Consider the following 11,704-nt stretch of genomic DNA (forward strand, 5'->3'; position numbering starts at 1 on the left):
TGAGACCCCCCCTTCGAGTGACCCTACCACCGTGCCTAATTTTCCGCCCGAAGAGGGCCGCGGTCAGGATTTTCAACCTTTCAACCTCGAATATCGTGATTTCAAGATTAACCCTCTGCCTTAAGAATTCCTTTAATTATTCCAGCTTTTTATACCTATTTCCCTTATACAGTCATAGATTAAATATACTAATAGCTAGGTCTCTTATCTTATTAAAAATGGCGTTATTAATAACTAGAATACCCCTCTTTCTAAATACTTATATATCCTTAAGTAGGAAGGCCTCTCTTCTGCAACGGCTTATATATAGCTTAGAGTCGTTATTTACCTAGGAATTTATAGGGAAATCTTAATAGAGGACTATTAGAAGGCACCTTCCTTAGGAGATTAATGCCCTCTTTACTTAATTATTAAGTTTATGCCCTTACAGAGGTTTTAACTAATTACTCATGGATATGGGAGTAAGGGTTAGCCAAAAAGTTCGTGAGTTCAGGGTACACTTTTCTCAAAATATAATAATATCTTATACCCACAATCTCAAATAGACCATTTCAAGCTAATTAAAGGTTTCCCAGACTTAATAGCTATTTTCTGGAATTACTTATGGAGTTTTAAAATGTAATGATGGAAATGAGGTTGATGGTCGTGATGCTCCACCTAGAAGTCTTGGCTCACATTTAATTCAATTAGGTATAGCGCGGGATCGGCCTGGAAGTCTTGGCTCACATTTAATTCAATTGGGTTTAGCGCGAAAAGCCAACCACTGGAATCTACCTTTCAATCTTGAACGACATAGATAGCTTTACTAACATAATTCGTGATGCAACGAATCTGATAATTCAGCATACCAGCTCCATGGCATATCAATACATACGATCAGTATACTATATAGTAAATGCACGATCATAATACCACTCACGAGAGACGCCAACTGTAAACTTTTTCCTTACAATAACATCATTACATATGCAGTAGACTCAAAAACCACTAATAAGTATCTTGCTTTTAGTTATTTCTTGCTTCTTATCTATAAGGCCTTTAAGCTAATTGATGTTGCAAGAAACTGTTTTTTTTTTTTACCTCTTGGCCTATGCGGACCAGTGCACACTGTGATACTGGCAACCCATAAACCTGTAACTGCCGAAAAAAAAAAAAAAGAAAATAATAAGGTTTAATTGCCATGCAGGCCACAGCATCAGTGTTGTAAGTAAGGGCAGGGTTGAGATGGTCATGAATGTCAGTGAGATTTCAGTCGCAGGTCAATACCACAGATAAAAATCCACAACAAATCCGCCACTGCGAAAGATGATGTGTAAGTCATGTCCAACGATAGCCCAGAATGTAATTCAACCACTATCACTCGTTTTAGACATTTTAGATCCGTGTTGCGCATTTCTTCGTACTTTCCTTCCCATTCTCAGAGGTTTTCTAACTCTAGACCCAAACGTTGCTCGGTACGTACCGTTACAACCCTGCAAGTGGCTTGCCATTGCGGCCAATCCTATCAAGAATAACTGAACGTATGTCTCCACTATCCACTCTCAGCTAACCTTACTTCGAGCACCTGTGTCAGTACTCAATACTCTCAACAATTGCTCTTCTCGATGCCCGATTTTTTTCCATTTGTTCTCGACAATTGTCTATACAGCACTTAGCGTTGAGAATCATCGCACTGTTCTTCAACTAGATTCACTATTTGTAAAGGTCCTAGAAGACACAGAAAAGATACCAGCTAGAATCTAGCTTCCTTCGATCCTTACACCGATGGCGACCATATAATGTCAGTTTAAATAAAGGCCCAATAAATATTACTCTATATAGCCCAATGAAACCATGGTACCTCGCATCAGCCAGGTATTATAATGTCTAAATCGTGTTATCCTTTGTCAGTACGTCTATCCTACATTTTTTAGTGACTGATACCGAAGACCAATGGTATTGCGTTTAACTGAACGGTCGACCCACCGAACCAATAGAATATCGAATAACTGAACGTACAGACCCCACTCTACCCAACCCTGCCGATAAATTGACCAGGATGCTAGGGTTGGGAGTAAAGTCGCATCCAGTCTAAGAATAACGAGTCTGGAGATGCCATACAATATACAATGACCGTACAAAAATTACGACTACGCATCAAGGTTCATTAGAGTCACTCCTTTCCTTATTTAATACACGAGTCAAGACGTTTTCCCTAATTTCCTCTGCCTGCTAGCTTGGCGCTCAAGGTGACTCGTGATCAATCAAAACTCCTACAGGAAAGTCACGATATTTGCAGGACTGAAGAATTCATCGTTCAATATCTCTCAGCCCTCGGCCATGGCATAAATCGAGCGTCAGGTATCTCGTTTTACTTCATATCATTATGATTTCGATGTTTGACAGTGGAATATGAAAAACAATATCGACAAATATCTTATTTTATTAAAGAAATCACTTAGCTTATCAAGCCAAGGAAGGATAAAAGAAAAACCCCCCCCAACAAGAAAGGACATCAAACAAAGTATAACGTTATAAGTATCAGTAGTCATATTAATTTATCCTAAAATCATCGCTGATTTTTTATTTGTATTTGTTATAGACATTTAGAATTATTTACGACCATGTCTACCCTAGGTTCGTCCATGTACCGTAAATTTTCAGCTGGTTGTTTTCTCAAACGCTACACCCCTGCTAGTTTCTACCCTCTTAATCTCAAACTTCCTATCAGCACTCATTATACTGTGTAGATCAGCAACGTCACATAGGAAAAAGCAAAGAAAGCGTGAACTCGAAAGTAGGCCCTGCTGTTGCATATAGACGTGAGGTTCAAGTAAATAAACAAGTAAACAAGTAAACAAACACATCAAGTAGAGCATTCTATTATTCGTTATTTCTCTCCTTGTTCCACAAAGACAACTCTGTCAACGCGCGCTAGAATGGGTCGTCGTCCATTAACAGAAGGCCAAAAGGCAGAAAAGGCCGCTCGTAGGCGAGAACGAGAGCGACAGCAGCGTCTGGTAGCCCGCCAGGCTAAACAGATAGAAGATGCCGAGACCCATATAGTCAGCCAATCGTTCCCGGAAACAATCCTGGAGGATCCAGTTGTTTCAAGCATGTCTCTCCATCTTTCCATCCGTACTCTACGTGACTTTACTTATAATTATCGATAGGTAATGATGGCCAGCCGTCTAGCCGAACCGACCCACTCCCAATTGACAGACAGCCGCCGTTGCACGCCACTCGCTCGCGTCGCCGAAGCCCACGTCTCGCTAGTGAACCGCCCTTGACGATTGACGAATCAATCATCTTAGCGGATGGGGCATTTCACAGACCGGATACAACCGCGCGACTGCGAGCACCCGTGCGACCGATTAGCGAACAAATACCTGCCGATACAATCTGTGTTGCGACGCCATACTCTGCAAACATAGGCTACCGGGAAGCAGCCGAAACTAACGAGGATGAAGAGACCTCTGCAGCGGAAACCCCAGACTCTAGGACACCTTTGCAAAGTGAACAAATAGCTGCGACGCCCGTCAGCCGTTACGAGGTAGACCATATCGTATCACCCTGCTCGCAGACACGTCTCCGTGTCCAACGATACCGCGATCGACGGCATGCTACAAGATTACAACAAATCTTCCAAGAAGCTACAGAATGTCAAGATCTACCATTCACTCATGAGCTCTCTGCTTTGAGCCTTCGAGACGATGCGACACCGTCCTTGTCCCTGCCTGCTGATATACCGGACAACGAGCCCAGACCCTCGTCGGTGCCGGCACCTGAGTCTGAGCCGGAGTTTGATATCGAAACAAGCGTCCTACCCTTGTCATCTTCAGCCCTGTCTAATGTTAATCTCTTAACAGAAGACGAAGAGGATAACAGGTCCGAGGCCTCCGTATTGGAGGATGATGCCGCATCACAACCGATGACACCATCGTTAACATCACCTAGCTCTAGTCGACACCATAGCTCCTCATCATCATCCCAATCGAGAGGTAGCCTTCTTTTGTCGAGGTCGAACTCATCTGTGTGGTCGGATCTATCTGGATTACCCTCGGATGAGCCCGAGGATTTGATCCTTAGCGATTTCCTCCAGGCGATTTCCAACCAGGATACGGCTGGCGGTCCTGATTTCTTACGTGCACAAAGCGGCGTTTATGATCGTGTGCTCCGAAAATTCTTTAACCACCAGTGCAGCTGTAAGCCATAGAATCAACCGTCTCCCCTGAGGTTATAAAAACCCTGCTGACAAACATCTCAAATAGGCCCGAGTTCGCACGAGCGTGCCGAGCCGGAAAACACCCACACCCTCCAGGAACATACCGGTATGGTCTTCTTACTACTGGCGAGGCCATCGTGTTTCTCAAGGTTGACTTGGACGAACCTGAGACGCTGTACTATCACCTAGCAGAGCCTGGTCCGGAGGTGTCGGCACATCCAAACAACGTCCATATATGCACGGCTGTCGGTCAATATCTGGCGTTCACCCTTATGGCTCTCGGTTCGCCTGGAGAACGACGGGGGAATAGGCAGGAGGAACGTCTAAAAGCCATGAAGAACTTGAAGACGTGGGCTGAGGACTTCGAATCGACATTGCGTTCTATCCCAGAAAATGAACGATCGGCGTCATCAGACTACTCACCTGGCCATGAACCTACCACCTACAAGGATGTCAATCGGTCGCCGGCCTTGCTTCGAAGGAGGACACGTCGAACAGCCGCGTGCCAGGCTGGCGAGGGGTCGTTGAGGAAGGACGACAGGCAGGAACCATCTGATGACGAGTCGGCGCCCAGGCCACCGGACACGCCTACGCCAAGCGGACGAAACACAAGACAAGGAACTAGGCGGAGCCAGCGACTAGCGTTACTGGCGTTACGGCCGCGCGGAGGAGGAGGCGGCGAGCAGGGTCGGCAGTACTGTACGCAGAAATGTCTTGTCGGGATGGTCAAGGGTGGTTTTCTCGACCCAAAGTGCCCGAACGTGGCACTTCACGGCAAGAGCTGTGCTCCCGCCGCCCGCGCACGTCATCCTGTCGATCACAAGGAGTGGCTTCGCCTACTCTGGAAGCAGCTGAAACAGTCGCTCGACGACGGGATCAGGCCACTGGGGGAGGGTGGTGCGCGGGGTGTGGTTTTCCAAGTGACCCTACTTGCGCATGGCTACACCTTTGTCAGCAAGGGCACGGTGCGGGCTTTCATCAAAGATCTCGAGCACGAGGCTGCTGTCTACGAGCGTCTCAAACCAATCCAAGGCGTCCACGTGCCTGTTTTCCTGGGTGCCATTGACCTTGGATCGATGAACAAGACTTACTACTATGACCACCGGGCCTACGTAGTGCACATGACATTTCTGTCCTGGGGAGGCTGCAGCATCGACAGAGCACAGAGAATTGGCGACACGGACAGGCCGCTCGAAGACGAGGCCATTCGGTCGTTGAGAGCCATGCATCGAGAGGGCGTGGTCCACAAAGATGTGCGACTTGCAAACATGTTATTCAATCCTGAGACAAACAGGGTTATGGTGATCGACTTTGAACGGGCTTTGCTCCTCAAGCCGCCTCGGCGTCCGTTGGCGCAGCTGGTGCCAAACAAGCGAGCGTGGAAGTCGGAGACGATGATGGATGCCAAGAAGGTGACTGGCGATTCAAGCAGGCGAAGTCAGCCAAGTCAAAAGCTTTTCAGAGGATATTTGGTTGGCAAAGACGGCGTTCTTGGAGTGGAATGCTGACCGATGGGCACGCGTCGCGAGAGCGCCTTGCTAGCAAATCTACAGTCAATCACCCTGCACTTCTATTCATAAATCGTCATGGACCCCAAATTCCGAGGTTCTTCCCTGCCGCCGCGACAGTCGACTACGAGCTACAACTTGGTTACTGGAGATTGTGGACTGCGTCAGCAGATGTAGTGACGCGCGAGAGAATTCTGGTCGGTGGAAAAAGTTCGACAATAGATTGCCCCCGAACCCGCTGACGGGTGACGGGCTTGAGAAATACAGCACCTTTTGTGCCATTGGTATGCTGGATGGTGAAGGAAGCGGGGTTTCCCTGTACCTAGCTAGCTCAGCACGTCTTTTGCTCCAGTAGGAGATCTGGCTTCGTTACAGCCACCCAGACGAAAAATAAATAAACAAACAAACAAATACCATGGTATTGAGATTTCTCCAAACCATACCAAGTCTTGGCGGTATTTACCATACCAATACCAACTCATACCAGACCATTCCGATCACTGTCATCAGACGTCAGTGTTTGCCTCTCATATCCTGTCTGGCATGTTCTAATCAGCCTCAGTAGTAACCAAGGGTCGTTTGATAAACCCCCCGTTACTCTAGATTCGATTAGCCCCACGCTCACTGCACCGCCTAAAGTCCACCTTGAACGTGACCTCGAGAGCTTGTGGATAAAGCGAATGAGAAAGGCAGCAGCCTCCTGGACCGTGGCGAAACGCTTATCAAGGATAAAGCGTCAACCATAGGCACGGCTTTTGATGGAACAGAAACCTTGATCTCGGGGAAGCTTGATGAAGTAAAGTCTCGAGTCTTGAGCGCTATGAGTGAGGTTGTGACACATATAAATGAACCTGGCGACGGGGGGCGCGACAGAGACAATAGTGCGGCTAGTCTAGACGTCCAGCGAAGCGTCGGCGCAGCTGCCGCTGTTCTATGCGCCATATTCATCGGTTTCATCGCCACTTAAGCTTAGTCACCACTGCTGTTGAGGCCTAACCAATTTTCTGTAACGATGTTGGAGCTCGCCTTCCTATGATTTAGGATATGTGGGCTCCTTATGTGAGCTTGCATGCCACCTCGTCGTTATAAAGGTCTACAATTCTGATTTAGGAGAGATTCATTGAGAACGAGACCACTATCAGTGTAATTAGCGTTCGAACCTGTATCCATGTATGTCTGTATGTATGCTAGAATAGAGCTATCGTATTATCAAGTCCCCAAGTACAGAAATTTCAACTAATCTAACGTATTGCTAGCCCCAACATCATATCAAGGATAGCTTGAGGATAACCACTTATGCCCAGGCGAAAGTATAGTAATTTGGCTCTTGATGTAGCGCTAGGGTTGTAGAATGTCACAGACCTAGCTATTCTGGACTTTACGCCTGATAATTATCTCTTTCGGCTCAGGCCGATGTAGTATTGGTATGCAGCGACTGTATGCCTATCAGTCTATCGGAGTCTAGGAGCCTTACTGTATTTAGTGCTTACATTACACAACACAATATGGCATGAATCAGGGTCGGCGCTTTTCAATAATTACTAAGTGATCACTATTTGGTGACTGATATTTTATTACCTGAACAACGTCGTAAGTACTAAAGTTACTTTTAACCGAGCTTTTCCGAGAGATATATCAGTGCTAGGTATACAGAGGGTTATATGTATTAGGCTTGGCATAGCGATCATTATAGGAATTACTGAAAAGTGCCAACCAGATTAAAGGGAGGATAAGGAGGTATAAGGTAAGTTCGTTGCACAAATGAGCCAAGCAAAAGTTGTACAAATCAAATCACAAACATTTCATGCTGACGACCGAGCATGACGAGGGTGAGCCGAGCTTATTGTCAGATATTGCCAATTAGAGACACAAAAGTCATCTGCATTCAAAATACGGGGTCGCACAGCAGAAGAGGCCACTCAATTGGTCTCAGCTGACTGCTGCAATCGGGAACTTGAGAAGAGCCCTGAAGTGGCACGGCGCCCGAAATGTTTGGTTGCTTTGCCTAGGCCTCGCGTCAGGCAGGACCTTTACTCCGGCCCCCGCTCACGGCATTAATTGTTTACCTTGCTAATCTGTTTCACAATATTCCGATTGGTTGACTTACGAAGGCGAGAGAGTAGGTAGTCGGATCCTATGTGGGATAATCACCACTTGGGCACGACGATTATTTCTGCCAATTAATCTTAAACAAGAACAAGTCCCGAGACTATTAAGCTTCCACTGGAAATTAATACGACAACAATATGCGTAAGTTTGATTCCTCAAAGGCAATAGTTATATGAAGTTATACTTTGCTGCTAACTACTGCCGCTGACTATTGGGAACCCACCCATATAATGCCGCACCTGCTTGCTCCTTATCCCCATCGGGCCTAATCCACACAACACACAACACTAGCTAGCGGAAATTGTGTAGAAACTGGACAGTCGATGCACCTAAAGTAGCTAAGTTCCTCACCGCACCCGGCGCGATTTGGACTACCTCCTCCACCGCATGTGAGAGCGCTCCCCCGCTCAAAATAACAAGCACGTTCGATATCCGTTCACCCCTAGTTTTGTCCATCCTCAACGTAAGAGTGCGCGGGTCATTACGAAATGCAGTGAGATAGCATCCTGCATATGCCTGAAACGCCGAACCCGGCACCTGTTATGCAGGCGAGTAAAATGCCACTGGTGTCGCTGTGATTTACATTAGAAGCAACGTCAAATCTATACTAAATTACCTACCGTTCGACAAGGGCTCTCTCGTCATGAGAATGAGGTTGATGAACAGTTTCTTCAATAGTGGCGGCTTGGTCGAGGCTTTATATATTAATGTGTGACAGATGTATTCATGAGAATCAGACATACCTCTTATCAATAGGCGTAGCAGCCACAGAGACAGCTAGGGGGAAAAGTAAAAGAATGCGTAAGGGTTGCATAGCTGCCGTATATAGTATTGAGAGGGTATAAGTAAGGACGTAAAGACTTACTTAGGAAGTGGAACTGAGGGGAAGGTAAGCCCGGACGCTTGGTGCGGTACAAAAGAATGAGTGGGAACGAGGAAATAGAGGGAGAGTCCATCATTAAATACATCTTTAGTCTTATATGGCGCACTTCGCTGCTTAAATCTCTCCTAAAAGCTGTTCTTTTGATACGGGTAGAGTATAAAGTATAATTACCCTGTAACATACTGTAAATCAAATCGGCAGATGAACAGGATCTAATCCGGCTAGACCGGCTGCTTCGGTACCTTCAAAGATCCTCAAACTTATTGCACCCCACTGTAATATGAATGAAAGCTTAAACTATATGCCGAAACACTAAAAGAATACAAGTAAAAGGTAGTTCTGCCGCTTTAACCTAAATACTAGTACACAAGACCGGCAGATAAATCAAATCGGCAGATGAACACGACCTTCAAAGATCCTCAAACTTATTGCACCACACGGTATACTATAACAGGGTTATTAATAATATATGGATTATCAATGTGCTTTAAGTACTTAAAGGAAGAGAAACCTGCGTTCTGCCCAACTATTACTCTATCGCCGGAAGTGAAGTTTTAATCCTAAGCGACGAACATATTTTACCTCACAAAGAGAAACACTTCTCCTTGCCGCACGTCTGGTCCGTTGGTTAGACGGTAGATACGACCCAATTCAGAAAATATCGGAAAGACTCATTAGTTGTCTCCGCAACGCCTGAACTTCAATACCCTAACTTCTCGTGTTACCAACCATGAATCCCGCGCTTGCAATGGTTTTGCTGTAAAGAGTAGATTCGAACCCCATTTGCTCGATTTCTAATTAAGCTTTTAGGTACTTAACTACTGCCTCGGCAGAAGACTGGGATCGGTGCCGATGTATGAAATACCCTGAGACGGGAACCCCCAATGACTGTGCCACGATCAAGGGCCTGTGGCAGTGGTAAACACCGCGCGATATGTAAGAGATTCTTATTATGTTTATACGAGTGGCACTTGCTGACTTACTACAGCCATTTCTGAAGAAAAGGGGGATATATGGGTATGATATCGTCGGTCATCAATTAGGTGCGGCAACTTATTGGATATTCTAGTGTGAAAAGACCGATGTGGCAATCTCAGGCCCCGAATTTTATCGAACCTGTTACGGCCTTCTGCAAGACCCGAAACCTAACTCCGAAGCCGACAGCTGCTGCACTCGTTGGGTTGATGGCGTGGTGGTGCAGTCAGATGGCTGTTTCAAGTAGGATGCAGTCCCATGACAGTTTGATCTGCTGGTTAATGGCAGCCTATCATGGGAAATCCAACGTACAAACAACGCCAGTACTGATAGCCTGATGCCGGTATTGGTAGACGTTTTCCATAATATCACATTGCTAGCACTTCGGCTGCCGCTCCCCGAGCCCCCTGCCTTATTGGAGTTCCTCGCGTGTTGGAAAATCCGGGGATCCCCCTTCGCTTCAGGATTCAGACTAACAGTCTGAAAGTCCTAGATTTAGAGTTTAAAGTCCTAGATGAAATCGTTTGGAGATGTAAACCTGAGAAGAACTCTCATCTCAATAAAAAAAAAAAAAAACCAAGTTTCATAAAATATATTTTCACCCAGCACTACTGCGCAATATAAACAACAGCTTGGCGATTAGCTGCAGAGAAAGTAGTTAGGATGTTCATGTGTCAAAGTTATATCGCCTGTGGTTACAACTATGCAGGAGTTTTTCATAAGCATATTAATACGGAGGGAGCCAGAGAAGTCTCAAATCGAATGTCGCTGGCAACCCCAGGTACAGCCACCTTACTCAGCTCATTGTCTCGTTGCCAGGTTTCCATTTGCCACTTTAGCCGACAACCGCAGTATGTTTGGCGCGATATACCTTGAGAACTTGGACATATTGGCCTTCTGTGAGACTGTGCCCATAAAATAAAGACGTGATTGTTAATCATCAGGGGTTAGGGTTACTCATGAAGATGGGGGTAAGAGTTAGCCAACGAGTTCGTGAGTTCAGGGTACACTTTTCTCCAGATATAGTAATATCTTATGCCCATGATCTTAAGTAGACCATTTCAAGCTAATTAAAAGTTTCCCTGACTTCATAGCTATTTTCTGGAATTACTTATGAAGTTTTAAAATATAATGATGGAAAATGAGGTTGATGGTCGTGATGCTCCTCCACCCAGAAGTCTTGGCTCACATTTAATTCAATTAGGTTTAGCGCGAAGAGCGAACCACTAGAATAGATAGCTTTACAACCATCATGATTCTTGATGCAACGGTCTGATAATTCAGCATACCAACTCCACGACATATTAATACACACGATCAGTATGCTATATAATAAATGCACGATCATACCCAAATAATATCAGTCACGAGAGATGCGCACTATACACTTTTTCCTTACAACAGCATCATCACATATGCAGCGGACTCGAAAACCAGATAACCACTAACAAACGATGTTTTGCTCTCAGTTTTCCCTTCTTACTTATAAGGTCTTTGAGCAAATTGATGTTGCAAGAAACCGTTTCTTACCACTTGGCCTACGCAGACCAGTTTACACTGTGACACTGGTAACTCATGGAACCTGTAACCGTCGAAAAAGAAAATAAGGTTTGATTGCCATGCAGGCTACAGCAGCTGCTGCAGGGGACGGCAAGCAACAATTGCGTCGCGTCACCGATTACTCGGAAAACGCGCGAAGACCTACGGGAACAACCATTTCGGCCAAGTTATATGAAAGACGATGTCCCAACCCGCTCCAAAACGCCGAGGCCGCCCCCCGAGGAAAGTGCCACAAACGGAAGAGGAGCGGCTCGCCTCGCAACGCGCGCGATCACAACGATACTACCAACGACAACACGGACAATCTGTTGATTCCCACCGCGTCGCCGTTGGATCGCAGAATGCGGAGTTTGTGTATCATTACCAACCCCATCCACCTGCTCTACCATCGACTACGAACCCCGTTATTGGCCTCCACCTAGAGCCGCATCTTAACATACCAACACCTTTAGAGCAAGATGTAGT

The 11,704-nt window shown here is 45.9% G+C and overlaps 2 protein-coding genes across 2 annotated transcripts; both read left to right on the forward strand.

Annotated features, from left to right (window-relative positions):
- Positions 1-4,446: 4,446 nt before the first annotated feature.
- On the forward strand, positions 4,447-5,791 carry FOXG_17703 (uncharacterized protein). Its single transcript, XM_018397707.1, has one exon. It carries the CDS (start codon positions 4,477-4,479, stop codon positions 5,710-5,712), a length of 1,236 nt encoding a protein of 411 aa, XP_018258835.1. The 5' UTR covers positions 4,447-4,476; the 3' UTR covers positions 5,713-5,791.
- A 5,507-nt stretch (positions 5,792-11,298) lies between these two features.
- Positions 11,299-11,661, forward strand: FOXG_22934 (uncharacterized protein; the record flags this gene model as incomplete). Its single annotated transcript, XM_018403361.1, has 1 exon — positions 11,299-11,661. The coding sequence occupies one exon, from the start codon at positions 11,299-11,301 to the stop codon at positions 11,659-11,661; it is 363 nt and encodes a 120-aa protein (XP_018258836.1).
- Between the last annotated feature and the right edge of the window lie 43 nt (positions 11,662-11,704).

The sequence above is a fragment of the Fusarium oxysporum genome, genomic scaffold (assembly GCF_000149955.1).
Source record: "Fusarium oxysporum f. sp. lycopersici 4287 supercont2.79 genomic scaffold, whole genome shotgun sequence".
Taxonomy (NCBI): domain Eukaryota; kingdom Fungi; phylum Ascomycota; class Sordariomycetes; order Hypocreales; family Nectriaceae; genus Fusarium; species Fusarium oxysporum.

Excerpts from the sequence above, each read along its gene's own strand:
- FOXG_17703 (XM_018397707.1), top strand. The coding sequence starts at position 4,477 with ATGGCTCTCGGTTCGCCTGGAGAACGACGGGGGAATAGGCAGGAGGAA.